This window comes from Pristiophorus japonicus, chromosome 4, assembly GCF_044704955.1.
Source record: "Pristiophorus japonicus isolate sPriJap1 chromosome 4, sPriJap1.hap1, whole genome shotgun sequence".
Classification (NCBI taxonomy): domain Eukaryota; kingdom Metazoa; phylum Chordata; class Chondrichthyes; family Pristiophoridae; genus Pristiophorus; species Pristiophorus japonicus.
In genome coordinates this window covers 142,195,382-142,219,872 of record NC_091980.1, presented here as the reverse complement: position 1 = coordinate 142,219,872, position 24,491 = coordinate 142,195,382, and the positions used below count along the sequence as shown (strand labels likewise).

The 24,491-nt window shown below is 42.0% G+C and overlaps 1 protein-coding gene across 2 annotated transcripts in view; it reads right to left on the bottom strand.

Moving 5' to 3' along the window:
- The window catches only part of LOC139263090 (ran-binding protein 17-like), a 918,854-nt gene that overhangs the window by 673,238 nt on the left and 221,125 nt on the right, over window positions 1-24,491 (bottom strand). For both annotated transcript variants that reach the window (XM_070878629.1, XM_070878630.1), the window contains 3 exons: window positions 15,903-16,075; window positions 14,203-14,396; window positions 1,422-1,527 (listed from right to left, as the gene is read on the bottom strand). In XM_070878629.1, coding sequence (XP_070734730.1) covers window positions 1,422-1,527; window positions 14,203-14,396; window positions 15,903-16,075 — 473 coding nt within the window. The remainder of the gene's footprint in view (window positions 1-1,421; window positions 1,528-14,202; window positions 14,397-15,902; window positions 16,076-24,491) is intronic.

The following is a 24,491-nucleotide window of genomic DNA, read 5'->3' as shown; positions in this document are numbered from 1 at the left end:
TTGGAGTAACTTTTCGCTGCCTAAACTTGCAAAACAGGCGTGAGTGACTGATAACACCCCCTTTTGAAAAGAAAACTGAACTAAAACAAAACTAAACTAACTCACTAGAACTGGAGCAAACTAAATGCCGAGAATTGCAATTTCTAAGACAGACCAAACTAAACTAGTTGCTCCAAAAAAATAGGAGCAACTCCAGCCGAAACTTGGGCCCTCTATTTCCAATTCCTGGCAATTACATAAGTGCAGTGACAGCTATACTCAAATAAGCCAAGAATTACATTCACACAGGGCAACTTCGCCTTATCTTAAAAAAAGCAGCTACCACTAGCCTTCAAGAAAATAAGCCTTCACGTAAAACAGCCATGCAAGGCTCAGACAGTTTCTTTGAGAAAAAATAAATAGATGCTGTATTTTAGCAGCTTGTTATAGTTAACTCATGTGGGGATATGCCAAATAAGCACAAATATAACTGAAACTCTCAGAAATTATCTTAAAACGTTCCCGCCTCAATTTCAACGAAGGCAAAAAGTTGAATTTGACAATTTAGTTTTGACAGTTTTAGGTCCCATCAGCCAATTGATCTCTTTAGTTTTGACAACTCTAGTCCAGCTTTGTAAGTGATATGAATGGTTGTTACTTATAACCCAGTGAAAAAATGCTGATTATTTGATGAAGCACTAAAATGCTGATACAGGGATTGAAAAACTGACCATCCTAAAATGCTGACAGTTTGCATGTATACTAATAGTACTTTGTTATGAGAAAAGATTGGACACCCTTGGGCTTTTCAACTTTGAGAAGGAAATTGAGAAGAACCTCCTCACAAGATAGCAAAAAGTATAGAAAAGGTAAGATCAGCAAGGTCCCACAAATGGCAAATAAGATAAATAATTGATCTTTTATGTTTGATGTTGTTTGGTGAGCACAGGACACCAGGACAATTCTCTAATCTTCTTTGGATAATGACCAAAGAATCTTTAACATCCACCAGGCAGGCCAGGCCTCAGCTGAACATCTCCTTTGATACATGGCTCCTCCAATGATGTAGCACTCCATCAGCACTGCAATCAATTATATGCCCATCTGCACTGGGTTTTCAACCAACAACCTTCTGACTTGAGGCAAGATGCTACAAACTGAGTAAGGTACCGTAAGCAACCGCTGGTAATTGGTAAACATTCCGCTAGTCAATGAAACCAGTCACCCTCTCCACGGAAACTGGATATCAAACCATTATCAAAAAATCACCCGAAATGCAGAGCAACTTAGAGATCCTTGGAGTTTCCTATCCTTCCATCTGTGAGCAAACTAGAAACATGAGACAAATCTCATGCCAAGTACACTTCATACTATAAGATATATATCTGATCACAAGTGGGATTTCCAAGCTGTATAAAAATAACATTCTTTTAATGACTTACCGATAAACTAATTCTCCATCCATAGCGTCTTGTTCATCTGTGCAAGTAAAAGTTAACCTGCCTCCAATTACAGCACCAACTATATACACTAGCCAAGCCAAGCGACCTGAGGATATAAAAAAACAATTGCTCAATTCTTCAGAATTATGAAGAATGTTTTCCATCAAATTATGAAATACAACAATGAGCTCTCTAAGTATACGACCCAGATTGATCCTGGGACAACTGGACACAATTCGTGACTCTGTCAGACACCATGAGGATCTAGATTCTGTTTCAATGGGCTCAAAATTGGCCCACCCCTTTTTTCGACGCACTCACCGGAGATGCGCCGCTTTTCTGCGTTGAAAAGAGCTCTGAAAAAATCGCTCCCCACTTTGGCCGCTGTCCGGCCTCTCCTGGGTCTTCGCGCAGCATGGCCAGTCGGGTTGGGGCGGAGCCAGTGTCCCGCGCTGAAAACAGTGCCGGGACGTCAGCACATGCGCGTTGGAGTGTGCGTGCATGCGCAGTAGCTATTCGTCCCCAGCCTCTCAGTATGCGTGCTGCCGCATGGGACCTGATCATCATCATCATACCGGCTACTGGAATCCCCAGCCTCTCAGTGTGTTGCTGCAGCATGGGACCGGATACCGGCAAATGTTGCTGAGAGTAGGGGTATTTGATTTGCAGCTTTAATCATCGAGAAATCACATCGATCGGCCACTTGGCCAGGGCTAGGGCGCAGGGATATTGTGACAGAAGAACCTAAGTAACGGAGGAACACTGAGAAATCTCTTATTTATTGAAGTAGACTTAGTTGTTTAAATTATGAGAGAGATTAGGGCAATTTAATTCAACTATCTTTTACTTCTTTTATTTTTGTGGTTTAAGCTTCCATGAATGCTTCTGTTGTATAGTAACTTAACTTCGCGAAGTTTGTCATATGATGTCTTGGATAGTTGTTTGATCCTATTCACATTCTTTAGTCAAGTCATTAAGTTCTGCTGGCCTCCGATGTACCTGCCTGCGCTGATTTCTTAACTCTCCGCAAGGGTTTTCTGAAGTGGCCAAATACGCTGGCCTAAGTAGATTTGGAGTAATTATTAGCTGGCCAAAGTGGCCTAAATGGCCAAAAATGGCGTATGTGGCTGGTAACACCCCCTTTTGAGAACTAAACTAAACTAAAAAAAATCCTATCAACTCACTTACACTGGCGCAAATTGAATGTGCAAAATGGGGATTTTCAAGTTGCTCCAGAAAAATCAAGTTGCTCCAAAAAAAACGGAGCAACTCCTGGGCAATTTTAAGCCCAATGGGATATGCCAAACTAAGACATCAGAATCTTGATGAGGATTGAAGCCCCGGACTTCGGCAGGCTGAAAATGTTACGATCTCGTGCACTTGATCAATGTCAACTGGTTGGGACCAATAAGAGAAAACTCATGTGCAATTAATTTAAGTACAGCTAACTCGAATGTGTTTTGGTTCAATACCTTCAGCCTAAGATCAGTTCTGTAGGAATTTTTTATTTTGGATTGCTCACTTTTGTGAAATGCACAAGGTTTCTACTTTGCTCAGCAATTAACACCATTTTTTGACCTGGTCAATATATAACAACTATTTGATATGCATTACGTTTCAATATAGTTTAATTAGAACTCACATTTTTTTTTAATACATTCGAGGAATTCTACAGAAAACCTTTGCAATTCAACCCATTAATTGGAACACGGGACCACACAGACAACCCATTAATTGGAACATGGACCACACAGACAACCCATTAATTGGAACACTGGACCACACAGACAACCTATTAATTGGAACACCAGACCACACAGACAACCCATTAATTGGAACACGGGACCACACAGACAACCCATTAATTGGAACATGGACCACATAGAAAACCCATTAATTGGAACACGGGACCACACAGACAACCCATTAATTGGAACATGGACCACACAGACAACCCATTAATTGGAACACGGGACCACACAGACAACCCATTAATTGGAACATGGACCACATAGAAAACCCATTAATTGGAACACGGGACCACACAGACAACCCATTAATTGGAACATGGACCACACAGACAACCCATTAATTGGAACATGGACCACATAGAAAACCCATTAATTGGAACACGGGACCACACAGACAACCCATTAATTGGAACATGGACCACACAGACAACCCATTAATTGGAACACGGGACCACACAGACAATCTATTGATTGGAACATGGACCACACAGACAACCCATTAATTGGAACGTGGACCATGCATTCAACCCATTGATGGAAACATTTGGTGACATCTTCAAACAATTAAGGGGAACACACCAGCCAGAAAAGGGAGTATCCGAAGGCAAATGTCAAATATATCCAAAATAAATAAGAGTTTACACTTATATAGTGCCTTACCAGGTCCATAATGACCAAAGTGCTTCATAACCAATTCACTACTTATTGTCAACGTTGCTATGAGGGATATGCAAAAGGCAATTTACGCACAAGGTTCCCCAAAATAACAAAGAAGATGAATAACCAATCGATCTGCTTCTAGTAGTGTTGGCTGAGGAAAGAATGTTGACCAAGATACCTGAGCAGACAGACAGACAGGACTTCAGTATGACATCACATTGATATAAGAGCACCTTCGAGAATTCAGTATTGTACTGGAATGTCAGCCTAGATTATATGCTCAAGTCCAGAAGTGGGACTTGAAGCCATGATCTTTTCTCTCAAGCGCGAGGCTATCAACTTGGCCAAGCTGACACAAATAAAGATAGAATTTGAATTTATATGGCACTTTCCTCTGGATGCCCTAAACCACTTCACTGGTAATGAATTATTTTTGAAGTGTGGTCACTGTTGTAATGCAGAGAAATGAAGCAAACAATTTTGCACAGCAAGATCCCACAGACATCAAACTATTTGTTTTTGTAATTAATACTAGTTGAGGGTTAGATGTTGGCAAGGATATCGGGAGAGCACCCCTGCTGTTTTTCGAATAATGTAATGCAATCTTTTATTTCCACCCGAGAGGGAAGACTGGGCCTTGGGTTAACATATCTGAAAGATGGCAACTGACAGCGCAGCACTCCCTCAGAACTGCACTGATGTGTCATCTTGGATTTTGAGTTCAAGTCTCTGGAGTGGAGCTTGAATTCATGACCTTCTGACTCAGAGATAAGCATGCTACCATAGAGCCAAGGCTGAAACTTAAAAGCTAGTTAAAAATACAAAAGAAAAGGAATAAAGGAACGCTCACTAATGCATGTTTACACTTTTGTGCACACCAAAATTCCACTTGGAATGTGCGTCTTTCTTGACAATGTAAGACTACAGCATTTTCTTTCTTTTGCTCTACTCATTTTTCTGCTAATAACTGCTTGCAAACTGCTCTTAACCATTTTTAATGACCCAAAATACTGTGCGAAGTTAAAAGACTTTCTCATGAATTTAACACATTCGTCTGGGAACCGTGCAAAAAGACTGTCCAGGAGATAAGGGGGCCGAAATTCAGCCTCTCGATAAGGCGCATTACAGCCGGAAAGCGGCGGTATCGAATGGCCGCCGCTCGTAAAATTCTCCCTGGTGGTTTTTCGGGCGATCCCCACTTCTGCCCCGCCACTACCGAACCCTCGTAAATGCGTCATTATGGCACGGATGTCCCACCGATGTCCCGCTGCGCAAGCAAAATTCAACTGAGAAAACTTCCGGCCACCACTCAGTGCCCCTGAGTTTTTTGTCGGTGCACTGTGTTTGCAGTGAATGTAAAATGGCGGTGTGGCCTCCATTAAAGGGGAGGGCGCACTGCCGCGGCTGCCATCTTATTTTTTTTTGTCGGTCGACTGCCAGGTCCCCCCAACAATTATGCTCCAAGCTCGGCCGGGTCGCCAACAGGCAGCCTGGTACCCCCTCTTGGGTGCCAGGCTGCTGGCCCGGAGGTAACCCTCCTTCGTGGCCCAGTGGACCTTAGTTAAAAGGTTGCAGAGCTCGCAGTGGCTCTCCCCTTTAATTGACGTGTTGACGCGCCAGTACGATGACGTCACCAGCCTGGCGCTGATGACTGATAGCGGCGGAGAGTCCGTCCCCCCTCCACTTCCGCTCCCATTATGATTGACTTCCACCCTGCTCGAAAAAAAACAACAAAGAGTGAATTTTGCAGGATTGGTCGACGCCTCCACTGTGGTGGCCAAAACACAAGAAAATCGGTAGGTGTGACCTGTTTCCGGTGGTGGTGAATTTCGGCCCCAAGATGTAATGTCCAGGAGATCAGAGAATGAAAGACCTATTGTCCCTTTGCTTCAAAGCGAAACCATTGCATACACGTTGGTCAGACATCCAGAAAAAATATATAAAATAGCTGTAACACGTCAGATAGGAGGAACGGCGTCTGTCAAGAGAGCTGGTAACCTGGTTAGTTGCCAAGAGAATCAGACTACAATCGCTTACTAGTCTGGTGTGAGTGTCTTTGTTTCTTTTAATCACTTCGGGGATAGGCGATTTTAACCATTATAAGGGATTTAACGGTATAGGTTAGTGCGAGCTAATAATTAAGAAATTATTGTGCATTTGATGCTATCGTAAATTACTTGTATATAGAGTAGAGTCAAATTATAAATAAGTCTTGACTCTGTTTAGTGAAAAGAGCAAGACAAAATTTTAAATGATAAAAACCTGTTCTTATAAAAGATAAGTCTTACAACAATACTTTCAAGAACTCACTCAGGTCAAAGGAGGAGGACAGCTTAACAAAGCTATTGCACCATTTCTTTCACTCTCCTGGACATGATATGTGATCTTTTTCTCGCCTCTACTACCTCTCTTGCGTGCTTATTTACTGATAAAACCATGGTGAGTGTTTCACTGAACATTATTATATTATTCCGACTGGCTCTTCCTCCTCCTTGTGGCTGAACTCAGTTAGTAAAGGCAGCATTTAGCTGATGCAAACAGACCAAGAGATTTGGGATTCAATTCCCGATCTGTTCCAAATTAGTTAATTTTAGCACGGATGGCAGCTAGGGGCTGTAATTGATCTCAACACCACTGGGTTAAGAGGGGAAAAAAATCAGACAGATCACTGCCCCAGATCTCAATCCAACGCCACTTGCTGGAAAGTTTATACATGTGGATATCAGGCAAGGGATGTGGTCTCCTAATCTGAGGAAAGACATTCTTGCTATTGAGGGAGTGCAGCGAAGGTTCACCAGACTGACTCCCGGGATGGCAGGACTGACATATGAGGAGAGACTGGATCGACTGGGCCTGTATTCACTGGAGTTTAGAAGAATGAGAGGGGATCTCATAAAAACGTATCAAATTCTGAAGGGATTGGACAAGTTAGATGCAGGAAGAATGTTCCCGATGTTGGGGAAGTCCAGAACCAGGAGTCACAGTCTAAGGATAAGGGGTAAGCCATTTAGGACCGAGATGAGGAGAAACTTCTGCACTCAGAGAGTTGTTAACCCGTGGAATTCTCTACCACAGAAAGTTGTTGAGGCCAGTTCGTTAGATATATTCAAAAGAGAGTTAGATATGGTCCTTACGGCTAAAGGGATCAAGGGGTATGGAGAGAAAGCAGGAAAGGGGTACTGAGGTTGAATGATCAGCCATGATCTTTTATTGAATGGTGGTGCAGGTTCGAAGGGCCTAATGGCCTACTCCTGCACCTATTTTCTATGTTTCTATGTGATGCCCTTCCCACCATGGTCAACCCTCACTGTCTTGGCTCCTATATAAACACTGATCACTTGGGTGAGGTACTGCAGGGCAACTGGAAACTATAGAGGAGAAAAAAATGGTATATGCTTGGTCCAGGACAATATTTTATGAAAAATTATGGTCATCTATAGCTATGCAAAGCTGGTACAAATCAACAACATTTCTCCTTTAGCAGTATTCAGTTAAGATTGGTGTACATTAATTTCTTAAGAATGAATTCAGTGGCCTTGTTCTTTTTCCCTGTTCTAGGCATCTTTCCAGAAAAAGAGAAAAGATATCAGTAAAATACAGACCTTTTCTAACATCCCCCGCTCCATTTATAACCTTCCTAGCCTTAGTGTTCAATATATGAAAGCACTACGAGTTGAAATGTTCACATAAGTCATACAACTGGAGTCCCTTGATACTGACAAAATCACCAGGAAAGCTGGATTTATCTTGCTGAATTACTATTCCAGTAAAATACCCCAAGCCACCAAGCTCTTAACAGTTTCGCTTCAAGGATGATCTGAATCAATTTACTGGTGAAAGGCCCTGTTAGGCAGCATGGCATCGGAAACGTCCATGTTTTATTTAGCAGTGACATCCTGAAACACAAACCATGAATCAGCATAAGACTGCTGTGTATTTCTCAGAGCCGTCACCACCCTACTTAGAGTTTCTGACTAATTAAGAGCTGATTAGATGGGGGAATAGAAATCTGTGCTGGAGGTATGGATCTCTGCACAAATCATTTGAACAGTTGTCAACTGTGACACGAGAGTTGCAACTCTGAGGGGAAAACAAAGAAATATATATTGCTATGCAGTGCTTTCTGTCTGTACTAATGAAGAAGAATGGTCAAACTAGGTGCTCTGCTGTACTTAACGTATTGAAATAAGTGGCCACCTGTCTAAAACACTTCCACAAGAGGGAAAAGATGTACCTTTGCAAATAAAGTTACTAGCTACTATATAGATTTGATTAGAAAAGATGTCCATCCCAACAGAACCGAAGCATGGGCAGTGGATAGTCACTATCAGCGCTTAGCAACCATTAGGAAATGATGACTGCAAAGCTCTTTGTGCTCATTTTTTTAAAATTATATAAACCTTGAACAAGGTTTTAGAAATCTGGCTGCTCTAGGGACAATATAATGTCCAGATGAAGTGCTGTTACAAGACCACTGTTGAATAGAATATCGAAAGCTTACATTTCTTTGCATCAATTCCCCATTGTTTTCTTTCAATAGTCTCAGGTCGAGCTGGGTTTTGAATTCCTTGTCTCAGCCAAGTGCCCATTCTTCATGTGTAAGCTTAGACAGTGAGTGTTGACAGGATGTTTAACTGTGCGGGGCATCACAGCTGAGCGCACTCCTGTAATTGCCGGTTCGTCCACACACATGCAATTCCAGCATGTGTCACTGGATAGTAATCAGGAACCAGTACTCTGGCTGATTCCTGCCCCTCACTGCAGGAACCACTGCACCGGCTGAATCAGCTAACTCAGAACAGACTAGAAATCAAACCTGGGACCTTGTGATCTCTTTGACTTTGTCCACACCCACTAAACCATCAAAGGATCTTAGCCTCCAATTCCAGCAAAAATCAGCCGAGGAATGGAGTTCTTAATTGTATACTTGCTAGTTAATGGGTCAGCTAAAAGCATTATCAAAATGACCTCTCTGAATAACATGGGGCAATTCGAAAATGGGTGATCAATGCCTGATTGCAGATCAGATTTATATTTTTCTTCCCAATTTTTTAAATCCTTCATCCATTCTCTTCTAAAGGCAATTATGCTTCTTGAGGTGAAATTTCACGAGAATCACCCCCCAGTAATGACGCAAGCAGTCATTCCTGAGCCTGGTCAGTGATTGTTGACAAGGTACCCAACCATAGGTGTGAGAGGCATCACTTCAGGCCAGTCAGTCCTGTTTTCCCATCTTGCATCGATACACACTTCCAGTAGTTGCTGAACAGTGATCAGGAGTAGCAAATATGGCTGACTGGACTCTTGCTTTACCTGGGATTATTGCTTGCCCCTTCAGCCGAGCTCAGCTACCTCAGGAATCAAATTTGCCATTTTTTTGGTCTGTACGGGTCAATACCACGACATACACTACATTTTCCACTCAATGGTCAAGATTAACATTTTTCTTGATCAATGTACAGTAAGCAAAAAGGCAACTTCGACACAATAAAATTAACCCACATGTTCAAGTAGCAAGCTTGGAAATTCTGCAAAATAAGTCTGATCAAAAACATATCAAACTTAGAAATGTTTTTATTTCGATACACTGTTTTATGTCGCGTTTTGATTGTGCATTGATTGGCCCAAAAAATGGACAAGAACCATACTTTTTCGACTAAAAACATATCGGAATTAGTGGATTTCACCTGCCATTCTCCCTTTCAGGTCGTGGGTGCATGCCCCATTCTGGAACATGAGCACACAATCTAGGCTGACTCAGTGTAGCACTGAAGGAGTGGCTGAGCGTTAGGGAGTGCTATCCTTTGATGAGACATTGAGCAGAATTGTCACCTTCATATGGATGTTAGAAATCCCATGGCACTATTCCTCGTGTTCTAGCCAACATTTCTCCTTCAACCAACACCACCATAAATAGGCTAACAATCTCTTGACTCTTTTTTGGATTTATGCACAAAATGGTTGCCATGATTACCTACATAACAGCCGACACTGCACTTCAAAATAAATCATTGTACTCCTTCCCTTCCTCCTAAATTCATGGCCCTTTAAACCCCAGGTTTGATGACTAATTATTGATTCACCTAGTCTTCTGTCTTACTATTTTTAACCGTGGTGCTTTATGCAGTATTGGGCGCCTCACTTATATTTCTCAATTTTAAGCAATGTCCGTTGATTGTCTTAGTTTCCAGTCTACATACGAGCGATTCCACACAGTCCGTGAAGCTGTATTTCTTTACCCGACTGAGGCAGTAAAATTTACGTGATATTTGTCAGGTTACTGTAATTCAGTCTGGTGAATCTGATTTATTTTGTCATTCAGCTTAATGATGAACAGTACTATAGGGGGAACTGCTCTCATAGTGAAGTACAAAAGCCATCAAAGGATCTTAAGTCTACATTTTGCCAATTCCAGCTAGAATCATCTCAGTAATGGATTTCCTTCTGCTAACTTAAAGAGCATTTTGTTTTAAAAGAAGTGTTTTGCCTGTGGGGAGAAAGATTTATGATCGCCCAGTGGCAGGTCCCCAAGGAGGCTCAACACTTTTCACCAAGCAGAAGCGTGCATTCCTGCTTGGCTGAGATCAGCAAGCAGCTGAAGAGTGGCATGCGTCCCTATCCTGGGTGCAAGCCAGGGCACAGAGTGCTATCCTCACCCAATACCACCCAGGTCAGGCTAACAAACGATGTCAGCATTCAATAAGGCAAAGGAACCAATGTGTGGTTCAGCAGGTCGATAGTGCCCCGACCATCCATAGAGTGTAGTATAAACATATCTCTCTCCCCTTGTTTCGTTCGGTCCTATATAGGGACAAGCTTATCTTTTGTTTTCTTTTTATTTATTCAATGCACAAGGTCTCAGCTTCAATCACTGGTCTGGACTGAGTTAGCTGATCCTAGCCAGAGCGACAATAGGAGCACTGCAATCAGCCTCAGAGTCCCTGGGGTGGCGAGCCGGAAGGGGGGTGTGGGGAACCTGCCATGGCTCCAGCTCCTGCTTGCTATCATATAAGAGAGAGTGTGTGTATGAGCATGTGTGCGTGACAGGAAAGAATGGCAGTGGTTCAACTGTGATCCTCGCACAGCTGAAAAGCCTCCCAACACTCACTGTCTCACCTCACACATGAAAAACGGCTACTAAGGCGAGGTACAAGAAGGCAGCTGGATCCATACGTGGCTCAGCACCCTCAGGAGAGATGGGGTGCAAACACCATTGGTAAAAGAGCACTATCATTTGAAATAGTTCTCAAAATGAGTAAATGGAGAAAGGTTAAGAGTCTGCGATAAAACGAGTTACAACAGGAGACCACCATAACTCATGCACCTCAACTGCCCTCCATTCACTGTGCCACGCAGAAACCTGCGAGAAGCTTTCGAACACAATAAAAGCACACAAAACCTCACTTTTCAAGTTTAGCAAATGTACCTTTCCTCGTGTAACCTCACTCTGAACGTTCCTCAGTGGAATTTGCCTTTCGCTAACATCACTAAATAACCCTAAATCCATTGCAAGACTTGCAGCTTTCAGTCTTAGCTCATTTAACTAAAAAAGGATCCAATAGGATATGTCACCAGATGATGTGTCACACGGGGGAAAATCTCAGCACCGAGAAAGCTGTTACTACAGCAGTAGGTACTGACACCAGAGAGGCACTCAATGCCCTGTTCACGTGATGTGCCACAATGAGCCTTTGAAGCATCAGCGGCACTTAGAGCCAATGCATGTCCCATTTGCAAGGCTTGTTATGACCCTTTATTTGATGAGAATGAGGGATCCCTCTTGTGATGGAGCAGGGATGCCTGAGCAGTGCTCCAGCTGCACATTGTTTTTTTGGAATGGGCATCTCAGGAATGCCCACACCAAAAGTCTACTGGTTGACCCCCCTCCTTCCAACAGGGCCAATCTTGGTCTGATACTTTTCAGTCTGCAGCCTACAATGGTCAGTCAATTAAAAGAGGCTTCGTGGCCTCATCAACCCATCGCGGGAAGAACTGCACAGCTGGCCAACAGTCCTGACACTGCTGCTCGCACCTGACACTGTGGCTCCCAAACCCTCCTCCCGGCGTATCGTGTGCTAAGCATCAGAGTGGTGCCACCACAAATGAGCCCACATCACATTCAGCTCTTTTTGGTCGAAGCACATTGTTATGGTCACATGATCACCCCCGGTGTGTCACCCGACCCATCAAGTCCCACTTGCTTCAGGGACGATGTTAGTGGAGAGTGGGACTGATGCGGCGGGGGGCCAAGGCGGATGGGAAGCTATCCGGTCCTCTGTAGCGCGAGGCCTGGAACATTTTAACTCCCCAGGCCTTGTGCATGTCTGCCGTCAATCTTCCACCTGAACCCAGCACAAAGTTAAAGGGGGGGTGGGGGGCGGGGGGGAAGGACAGTTGAAGGGGGAGCAGGGAGGGGGTAGGGGGAGAGCGAGCGGGGGGAAAGAAGACGGTCGAAGGGGGAGGAAAACTCAGAACAGCAGTCCTGCTCCATTTGGCACACAAAGAAAATAAATAATAATTCATCTTTCTGAGCATCTTCCCCACAGGTTTCACCGGCAGGAAAGCCACAAGGGATTCCCTGCACAGGCCTGGAGTTAAGATTGCAGCCAGGCCCTGGTGACATCACAGGAGCTTGATCGGCATTTCAAGCAGGATCCTGGCGGGTGTGCTACTCACCCGCTGTACACAGCAGATTTATATCAGGACGGTGGGAAGGGATAAGAAATAGGAGCAGGAGTAGGCCATACAGCCCCTCAAGCCTGCTCCGCCATTCAGTGAGATCATGGCTGATCTGATCATGGACTCAGCTCCACTTCCCTGCCCGCTCCCCATAACCCTTTATTCCCTTATTGCTCAAAAATCTGTCTATCTCCACCTTAAATATATTCAAGGACCCAGCCTCCACAGCTCTCTCGGGCAGAGAATTCCATAGATTTACAACCTTCAGAGAAGAAATTCCTCCTCATCTCAGTTTTAAATAGGCGGCCCCTTATTCTGAGACCCATTACTCACCTAGTTTTAGTTTCCCCCATGAGTGGAAATATCCTCTCTGCATCCACCTTGTCGAGCCCCCTCATTATCTCATATGTTTCGACAAGAACACCTCTCATTCTTCTGAACTCCAATGTGTATCGGCCCAACCTACTCAACCTATCTTCATAAGTAAACCCCCTCATCTCCAGAATCAACCGAGTGAACCTTCGCTGAACAGCGTCCAATGCACGTATATCCTTCCTTAAATACGGAGACCAAAACTGTACGCAGTACTCCAGGTGTGACCTCACCAATACCCTATACAGTTGTAGCAGGACTTTTCTGCTTTTGTACTCTATCCCCCTTGCAATAAAGGCCAACATTCCATTTGCCTTCCTGATTAATTGCTGTACCTGCAAACTAACTTTGCGTTTCATGCACAAGAACCCCCAGGTCCCTCTGTACTGCAGTATTTTGCAAATTTTTCTCCATTTAAAATTATAATTTGCTTTTCTATTTTTGCTGCCAAAGTGAATAACCTCACATTTCCCCACATTATACTCATCTGCCAAATTTTTGCCCACACACTTAGCCTGTCTATATCCCTTTGCAGATTTGTTGTGTCCTCATCACAATTTGCATTCATAGGCAGCGGGGTAAGTTGCACGGGGCTTTTTAACTGCCCACCTGGTTTCTGACGGGTGGGGGTTAAAATTTCCCCTTCAAGTGAGACATACTCATTTTGCTTTAAAAACGTCACTCATTTGGATGTGCATCACTATTGAAAAAAAACACTGATGCATAGAGGGAATAGAGGGTTATGCTGATAGATTTAGATGAGAAAAGATGGGAGGAGGCTCGAGTGGAGCATAAACACTGGCATGGACTGCTTGGGCTGAACAACCCGTTTCTGTGTCATATATCCTATGTAATCCCATATCTTTAAATAGGTTGCCAATCTATCAATCTTCCTGGTCATATGTTATTTCTCAGCTGTGTGTACCACCTGGAGACACATTCTTGCTAAAATTCTCCACATAGATGGCCCACCCTGGTCTGTGCCACTGGGCGAGACATGGACGACAGGTAAGGAATCTCTCAACATGGAGGAGAAGTGATTGAAAATGAGGGGAAAAAGGTGACCTAGTAAGTAGCATTTTAAGAGAGTAAGTATGGTTTTCCTGAGAACTCAGGGCACAGAAGTGGGCCTGTAGTGGTTGCTTGTTGCAGTTTGGCAAGACTTGTGCTGCACTGCGGGCACTTCTCAATATGCATCCAGGGTAGTTCATATTAAACCAGTTTAACTACAACAACAGCTGTCTGACAAGGCTTTATACAGGACCAATCCATTTCATTTTATACGGTTGAGGGTTTTGAGCAAACCCAAAGTTACTCACCTTCCTGGACTGCAATTTCTATATTCCTGCCACTGGGAGAGCGTAGGAGTTCCTGGTACGTCTGAGCTGACTGATCAAACAGCTGCACGAGCAGGGCACACGTTTTCTCATATTCGCAGCGACTCACAGTACACAGCTGCTCCAACTGCTGGAAGACCAGACCCGTGTCATCCAAGGGATCCTCCAAACCATCCCTGCAAGATGGAGAGGGGAAAATGAACCTTTGTATAAATATGCAGCCATAATAAGAGCTTGCATTCTAAAATTAAGTTTTATGAATTAAAAGTTAGCATTGCACAAGTTATTAAATGGTGAATATTGGTTCCCTTTCGATTTTATCTATTCACTAATCAATAAAATTATTGATCAATATCTCAAAATAGGCTGATTCAATTGAAAATAAGATTTTTTTAAAGTCAATTTCTCTCCTTTGCTCAAGGTTGGAATACAATTCCACAAATACCTCCATTACTTCACGCAATTGGCCAATCATCATATGTGAGCCAGTGCCTACAGACTATTCAATTGTGGGGGCATCACAGCCGTGCCCAATCCTCTCCTTCCCTGCCATCCACACAGACGAACCTCCAGCAAAAACAGCCTTCATGAATTAAAATCTTGGGTGATTCCCCCCTCCCTAAGCTAGACATGCTAAGGCCAATTGTAGTGATCCTACTGTTAGAGGAGGGTAAAGTGTGTGTTCTTACTTATAATTTACTCTCACTTCAATAGTATTCGCAATATTGAATGTCAAGTATCAAACATTTATTAAGCATACAACATTACATATGCTTAACAGCAGCACTCATGACAAAACCTTGCAAGTTTTAGCCAGAGAATTCAAACACATTACAGTTTTGAGCTTGATATACAGGTTGATCAGGCCTTAATAAAACTCCAAAGTATCTGTCCCAACACCCATTTTATATTCCTTTTCCTTGCCCCTTCTATGTGACAAATCACATGCTTATACATTATACAGTTACATCAAAAGGTGTTTTTGATTATGTATCAACACTGATCTGATTATATTCTGTCCTTGCAGCGACAGATCTGTGTTAGTGATTGCAGCGACAGACATGGGTGAAAATAACAACCTTCAAAACACATCTGTTTCTAACTCCATTTACTTGACTACAAGAGTCACACTCCCTAACTTTTGAGCTCCAGCCGTGGTCTCTCTCAGGCAGATGCTTATCCAGGTGCTAAATAAGGCTTCAAGGCCTCCCTTCTAATGAATTAAATCTTTCTCTCTTTATTTGGCACAAAGGGAGCTTTTCTATCTACCCTGTGACTGTGCTGTTGTAGTTAGTTTCTGACCCATGTCTCCTGTTACTTTTTCTAATTAAGTAGGTGGTTTTAACCTTAGAATTTACTGTATGCTTCTAACTATTTTAAGATATTACAATTTAAGAATCATACTTCCCTACTTAACAAAGGCTAAAAGCTAACATTACTACAATATAAAGAAAAATCGTTAGCAGTATTACATTTGCACACTTCAAGTCAGCCTAATGAACCTGTCACTGTCCTGACAGAGACCAATTAACAGCACAGAACATAGATCAGACCAGGAAACTTCTGCTTTAACCATCTGACCCTTTGGGGAATGCAATTGAGGTTTGCAAACATAATACAGTATGTGCAATTTGTCAAGCAGTAGAAATGGAATGTCTGAATCCAATCTGATGTGGGTGTACCTTATGATTATATGCACTGACTCCAGCCTTGAAGTGATGTAAGCTTTTGTGACTTCTGGTGCATACGTCTCCATCAGATGAGGTTCAGTAGACTTAACGAAGGGGACTGAAGCAACCATCCGCTGCCACAGACTTAGAAGATAGTGTACACTGTTTGGAGCAAATTCCCAATGCTGTTTAAGAGGAGAAAAAAAGAATAATAATATAGGTGTACAAATACAGGATTTTCTACCTATATTATATGGTGAACTATGTTTAAAAAAAGCCCATCGGCCAGCTGTGTCTCTGGAATGCTTTTGTGAAATTTTCTTAATTTGGTGCAGTTAGTCTGTGAGGCCAACGCACATGGCTGCATTAAAATAGTCTTCGCAACTCATTCAACGTGAATGTACTAAATATATTTTTATAGTTTCATATCCACATCTAGCTATCTAATACACATCTCATTGTTGGTTTCCATGGGATCCTCCACAGAACTATTTGATGTGAATTCCTTGTGGTGATTTAAGCTGGAGAAGAATTTGGAGTGGGAGGGGGAAGATCCAATTGCCATGGTCCATGTAGGAACTAACGACATAGGTAGAACCTAGTATGATGTTCCGCTGGGAGAGTTTGAGGAGTTAAGAGTCGAATTTAAAACCCATAACCTCAAAGGTAATAATCTCTGGATTGTTAACTGAGCCACGCACAAATTGACATAGGGGCAAACAGATTAGAGGTTTTAATGCATGGCTGAAAGAGTGGTGTGGGAGGCAGGGGTTTTGATTCATGGGGCACTGGCACCAGGACTGGGGAAAGAGGGAGCTTGTTCTGCTGGGACGGGCTCCACTTAAACTGGGCTGGGACCAGTTTCCTGGTGAATCGAATAACTAGGACAAAAGATAGGGCTTTGAACTAATGAGGTGAGGTGGGAGGATTCAGGTAAGGGTAAATTCAAAAGCAGTAAGAGAAAAGTCAAGCCTGTAGGGCAGAGTAGCGATCTGGGTAAAAATAAGCAGAGTGGGTCAGGAAAGGACAAAGAGTTTAACAAAGGTAATAGGGTATTAGAGACTAAGGTGACATCAGGGAAAACATGGGAAAAAGTTAAAGCGAAAAGCACTACATCTGAATGCACAAAGCACTCACAACAAATGAGATGAATTAATTGCACGGATAGAAATAAATAGATTTGATCCAATAGCCGTTACGGAGACATGGTTGCAGAGTGATCAAGGTTAGGAACTAAATATTCCAGGATACTTGACTTTTAGAAGAGATGGACAAAATGGAAAAGGAGGGGAGTAGCCATGATAATAACGGATGGAATAAATACAGTAGAGAGAAAGGATCTTTGCTTGGAAAATCAAGAGGTACAATCAGTTTGGGTGGAGCCAAGAAACAACAAGGGGCAGTGAGAGTAGTTTATAGACCCCTTAACAGTAGCTATAGCATCAGGCAGAGTATATATCAGAAAATTAGAGGTGCATGTAACAATGGTAATACAGTAATCATGGGGGACTTTAAATTTCATATAGACTGGGCAAACCAAATTTGCACCAATAGTGTGGAGGATGAGTTCACGGAATGTATTCAAGATAGTTTTCTAGATCAATATGTCCAGGAACCAACTGGGGAACAGGCTATTTTAGATCTCGTATTGTGCAATGAGAAAGGGTTATTTACTAAACTTGAGTTAAAGGAGCCTCTGGGGATGAGCGCTCATAATATGATAGAATTTTATACTGAGTTTGAGAGTGTCTTGGTTAAATCCAAAACTAGGGTCTTAAAACTGAACAAAGCAAACTACGTAGGGATGAGAGGGTGAGTTGGCTAAGGTAGAATGGGAAACTAGATTAAAAGGTATGAGGTAGAAAAGCAATGGGAAACATTTAAGGAATTAATTCATAATTTGCATCAAATATACATTCCCTTAAGGGATAAAACCGCACAAGAAAGTGGTCCAACAGTGGCTAACAAGAGAAGTTAAAGTTAGTATTCGGATTAGGTTATTGGAAAAGGCTTGTAAGGTTGCCAAAAAGCGTAATAAGACTGAGGATTGGGAGGATTTTAGAATTCAGCAAAGGATGACCAAGAAATTGCAAAAAAAAAAGAGAGAATGAGAGTAAACTAGCAAGAGACATAAAAACAGATCACAAAAGCTTCCGTAGGACCTGGTGGCCTACATTGTACGAGTTTAAAAGAGGTGGCTACAGAGATAGTGGTTTTGCTCTTAAAGAATTCCATAGATTCTAGAACGGTCCAGATGAATTGGATGGCAGCAAACGTTATCCCGCTATTCAAGAAAGGAGGGAGAGAGAAAAGGGAACCATAGGCCGGTTAGCCTGACATCAGTAGTGGAAAAAATGCTAGAATCTATTATTAAGGACCTGATAACTGGGCACTTAGAAAATCATATTATGATTGAGCAGAATCAACACGGATGTATGAAAGGGAAATTGTATTTGACAAATCTGTTAATGTTTTTTGAGGTTGTAACAGCAGGATAGATGAGGGGAAAACAGTGGATGTGGTATATTTGGATTTTCAGAAGACATTCGATAAGGTGCCATACAAGAGGTTGTTGTACAAAATTAGGACTCATTAGATTGGCAGGTAATAAATGAGCATTGACAGAGGATTGGTTACCAGACAGAAAAGAGAGAGTAGGAATAAACGGGTCATTTTCGGGATGGCAGAGTGTAGCTAGTGGAGTGCCGCAAGAATCAGTACTTGGGCCTCAGCTACTTAGAGTTTATATCAATGACTTAGATGAGGGTACCGAGTGTAATGTATCCAAATTTCCGGACAATACAAAGTTAGGTGGGAAAGTAAGCTGTGAGGAGAACACAAAGAATCTGCAGAGAGATTTGGACGTGTTAGCTAAGTGGGCAAGAACATGGCAGATGCAATATAATGTGGAGAAGTGTGAAGTTATGCCATTTGTAGGAAAAATATAAAAGCAGAATATTTTTTAAATGGTGAGCAATTGGGAAATGTTAGCATTCAGAGGGACCTGGGTGCCGTTATACACGAATCAAAGTTAACATGCAGATACAGCAAGCAATTAGGAAAACAAATAATATGTTAGCCTTTATTACAATGGGATTGGAGTATAAGAATGAAGAAGTATTACTACAAATATAAAGATTACTGTGTACAGTTCTGGGCTCCATACCCAAGGAAGGATATCCTTGCCTTAGAAGGAGTGCAACGAAGGTTCACTAGAATGATTCTTGGGATGAGGGGATTGTCCAATAGGAGAGAGCGAGTAGACTAGGCCTATATTCCCAAGAGTTTAGAAGAATGAGAAGTGATCTCATTGAAACATATAAAATTCTTAAGAGCTTGACAAGCTGGGAAGACGTTACCCCTAGCTGGGGAGTCTGCAACCTCAGAATAAGGGATCAGCCATTTAGAACTGAGACGGGAGAAATTACTTTGTTGAGTATATTCAAGACAGAGATCGCGGGGTATGGGGAACCAACTAGAGGGCTGGCCATCCTAGACTGGGTGATGTGTAATGAGAAGTGACTAATTAGCAACCTTGTTGTGAGAGGCCCCTTGGGGAAGAGTGACCATAATATGGTAGAATTCTTTATTACGATGGAGAGTGACACAGTTAATTCAGAGACTAGGGTCCTGAACTTAAGGAAAGGTAACTTTGATGGTATGAGATGTGAATTGGCTAGAATAGACTGGCGAATGATACTTAAAGGGTTGATGGTGGATAGGCAATGCAGACATTTAAATATCACATGGATGAACTTTAACAATTGTACATCCCTGTCTGGAGTCAAAATAAAACAAGGAAGGTGGCTCAACCGTGGCTAACAAGGGAAATTAGGGATAGTCTTAAATCCAAGGAAGAGACATATAAATTGGCCAGAATAAGCAGCAAACCTGAGGACTGGGAGAAATTTACAATTCAGCAAAGGAGGACAAAGGGTTTAATTAGGAGGGGGAAATAGAGTATGAGAGGAAGCTTGATGGGAACACAAAAACTGACTGCAAAAGCTTCTACAGATATGTGAAGAGAAAAAGATTTGTGAGGACAAACGTAGGTCCCTTGCAGTCAAAATCAGGTGAATTTATAATGGGGAACAAAGAAATGGCAGACCAACTGAACAAATACTTTGGTTCTGTCTTCACGAAGGAAGACACAAATGACCTTCCGGAAATACTAGGAGACCGAGGGTCTAGCGAGAAGGAGGAACTGAAGGAATTCCTTATTAGTCAGGAAATTGTGTTAGGGAAATTGATGGGATTGAAGGCCGATCTATCCCCAGGGCAACTCAGAGTACTTAAAGGAAGTGGCCATAGAAATAGTGGATGCATTAGTGGTCATTTTCCAACAGTCTATCGACTCTGGGTCAGTTCCTATGGGCTAGAGGGTAGCTAATACAACACCACTTTTTTAAAAAGGAGGGAGAGAGAAAACGGGTAATTATAGACCGGTTAATCTGGTATCAGAAGTGGGGAAAATGTTGGAATCAATTATTAAAAATGAATAAGCAGCACAATTGGAAAGCAGTGACAGGATCGGTCCAAGTCAGCATGGATTTATGAAAGGGAAATCATGCTTGACAAATCTTCTGGAACTTTTTTGAGGATGTAACTAGTAGAGTGGGGACAAGGGAGAACCAGTGGATATGGTATATTTGGACTTTCAAAAGGCTTTTGACAAGGTCCCACACAAGAGATTGGTGTGCAAAATTAAAGCACATGGTATTGGGGGTAATGTATTGATGTGGATAGAGAACTGGTTGGCAGACAGGAAGCAGAGAGTCGGAATAAATGGGCCCAAGGCTACCCTGGCCAATTTGCTTTGCCCAATCAATATGAAGGTTAAAATCACCCATGATTATTGCCGTTCCTTTTTTACAAGCCTCCATTATTTCTTTATTTATACTCCATCCAACAGTGTAGGTACTGTTAAGGGGGCCTATAGACTACGCCCACTAGCGACTTTTTATTTCACATTTCCACCATCTTGATCTTCTGAGCCAATATCGTTTCACACTAACGCACTGATCTCATCCTTTATTAACAGAGCAACCCCACCTCCTTTTCCTTTCTGTCTATCCTTCCGAATTGTCAAATACCCCTGAATATTTAGTTCCCAGCCTTGGGCACCTTGCAACCACATCTCTGTAATGGCTTTCAGATCATACCCATTTGTATCTATTTTGTTACAAATGCTATGTGCATTCAGATTTTCAGATTCAGCTTTTAAATGTGTTTTTTTTACCATTTTTTCCCGCTTTGACCCCACCTTCTGATTCACCTTTATGTTTAAACATTCTGACCCTTCCTGGCACGCTCTGGTTTTCATTTCCCCCAGTGCTACCCTGCTCTATTGCCTTCTCCTTATTCTTTGACTTTTTCAATTTTCGCTCACCTGAAACCTCGCCCCACTAATTAGTTTAAATCCTTATCTACTATGATATATTCACAGAGCACAGCACACACAGCTTTCTAACATGGCAGGCAGCTCTCTCGGAAGTCTCCGGAACCTGCTGCTTCTGTTTAATTATTAATCTGTAGTTGCAGTACACAATATGTCCACATCCACAATGTGGAGCTACAAACATTACAAGCTTACAGACATTACACTTCTCCCTCCTTAATGAAGAAGTTATTATAACATCATCATACATAACTTGCATGTTTATCCATAACACAGGATATAGACTTATTTTTTTCCTATTTACAAATTTTACTTAACCACTTGTTTTCTGTTTCGAAGAGGATACCTTCACTCTCGAACAGAACCTTCCAAACATGGGGTCGAATTTAAACTCATTCGAGGCACCTCCTGTGGAACGTTTTCCTCCATGGAATGTCCTTGATTTTCATTTGAACTCACTCTAACTTCAGGCTGTTTGTTTTCCTGACTCGGACTCAGACTTAAATTCTGATTTTCTCTTGGATTGTTTCCAGTACACTAGATGTAGGATATGCTACTGGTGTATCAAAACTATCTGATGAGTCAGAAGTAATTGAATCATTCCCACCTTCAACTCCTTCCATGTCTGTAGGTAAAATGTGATCAATATGAACAAACCTAACCTGTCCGTTATCAAACATCTTTACCAAATATGTGCGAGGACTACATATCTTCACCACTCTTCTTAGTAACCACTTTAACCATTTATGATGATGGTTCTTCACTCTCACCTTCTGGTTTAATTTCACACTTCTCTCTTTTACTCTACCTCTATCATGATTCTCTTTTTGTCTTAATTGTGACTCTTCTATGGACTGTGCCAAATTTGGTTTTAACAACGAGAATCTGGTTTGTGGCTGTCGTTTGAGAAACAACTCTGCTGGTGTTCTACCAATAGTTGTATGAGGAGTATTATGATACGTAATCAAAGAATTTGCCAATTTGTGATCCAATGACAACTATCATTTCTTTGGATTTGGATCTAACATTTGTTTTATCAGGGCACGTTTTACAATTTGTACAGTGCGCTCTGCTGCACCATTCGAGGCAGGGTGGTATGGTGGAACCTTGGTATGTTTCACACCATTTTTGCTCGTGAACTGTGCAAATTCTTCAGAACAAAATTGTGGTCCATTATCTGAAACAATTTCTTCTGGGAGGCCAAATGAAGAAAATAATCTTCGCAAAATATTCAATGTTTTACTTATTGTTATTTTCCACATTGGAAACACCTCACCCCACTTCAAATGGTTATGAACAATTGTTGTCCTTCTAACTCAGCAAAATCAATATGTAGCCTTTGCCACACCCTGGGAGGCTTTTTCCATGGCTGTAATGGTACTGATGGTGGTTGCTTGCTTACCGATTGATATGTCGTACACTGACTCACGATGTACTCTATATCTTTATCAAGACTTGGCCACCATAAATAACTGAGTGCAAAACTCTTGGTCAAGCACATTCCCAGGTGCTGGTCATGGAGGTCTCCTAATAATTTGGACCTGAATTTATTTGGTATAACCACTCTTGCACCCCACATGATACAATCTTTATCGACTGATAATTCATTCCTATGAATGAAGATTGGATGAATACCTTTGTCTGTTACATGGTTTGACCATCTATTTACAATATAATCATGCACCTTTGACATCACTGGGTCACGTTTGGTTGCTCTACCAATCTCTTCAGCTGTAACTGGCAGTTCATCAATGTATGAAAAATAAAACACTTCTTCCCTATCTGGTGTAACTTGTGATGGAGAAGTCAATCTAGACATTGCATCAGCATTACTGTGATCAGCTGATCGTCTGTATTCAATATCATATGTATACGCTGACAAAATCAAAGCCCAACTCTGTATTCAGGCTGCAGCTAATGTTGGAACTGGGGACTTTGGATGGAGGATTGCTGTTAGGGGCTTATGGTCCGTAACGATGGTAAACTTATGACCATACAAGTATTTGTGGAACATCTTGACCCCAAAAATTAAGGCCAAAGCTTCCCTTTCGATTTGCGCATAATTACTCTCACTGGCACTGAGAATGCGTGAAGCAAAAGCAATTGGTCTTTCCTCCCCACTACGTAATATATGAGAGATTACTGCCCCAGCTCCATACGGAGAGGTAAGAATGCTAGCTTAATCTCCTTAGATATGTCATAGTGAACTAACATGGTGCTCTCTACCAATTTTCTTTTACACTCCTTGAATGATGTATCGCATTCTTTTGACCACTTCCAATGGACCTGTTTTTTCAATAGTTCATTCAGTGGATGTAAAACTGTAGCCACATTTGGTAGGAACTTCCCATAATAGTTCAAAAGACCCAAGAATGAATGAAGTTCAATGACATCCCTGAGATTGGGTGCATTTCTGATTGCATCCAGCTTTCCCATGGTTGGATGTAAACCATCTTTGTCTACTCTGTGCCCTAAGTACTCCACTGAGTTTTGAAATAGCTCACACTTACGAGCAGACACTCGTACTCTGCTTCTCTAGTCGTTTGAGGACTTCATTCAATATGTTATTATGAATTTGCCTATTTGATGCTGAAATTAGTATGTCATCCAAATAACATACTACCCCTTCAATACCTTGCAAAATCTGGTTCACGACCTCTTGGAATATGGCAGGAGCCGAACACACTCCAAACGGTAACCTATTAAATTGATACAAGCCGAGATGAGTATTTATAGTCAAGCATGACTTGAACTCCTCATCTAGTTCATGCTTTAAGTAAACATTTGTAAGATCCAGTTTTGAGAAGATCTGACCACCTATCAGTGTTGTGAACAAATCTTCTATATTTGGCAATGTATTGGGGAGATTACCCTCTAGAACCTGGTTTACGGTTACTTTATAATCACCACACAATCTTACCTTACCATCGGACTTGGGTACAACAACAATGGGTGTAGTCCAATTACATCGATCTATCTTACAAATAATGTCTCAGTCACTAGTCTTTTGAGTTCTTGCTCAACTTTCTGCTTGAGTGTATATGATACGGAACGTGGCTTGTAGTAAACCGATCTCGCGTCCTGCTGTACCGACACTCGCCTTAAAGCCTTGGATCGGACTGCCCGTTTCGCAGAACACCGTTGGATACTTCTTGATATCATCCGTTGATGCAAATCTCACTTCCACACAGAAAATCTCGCTC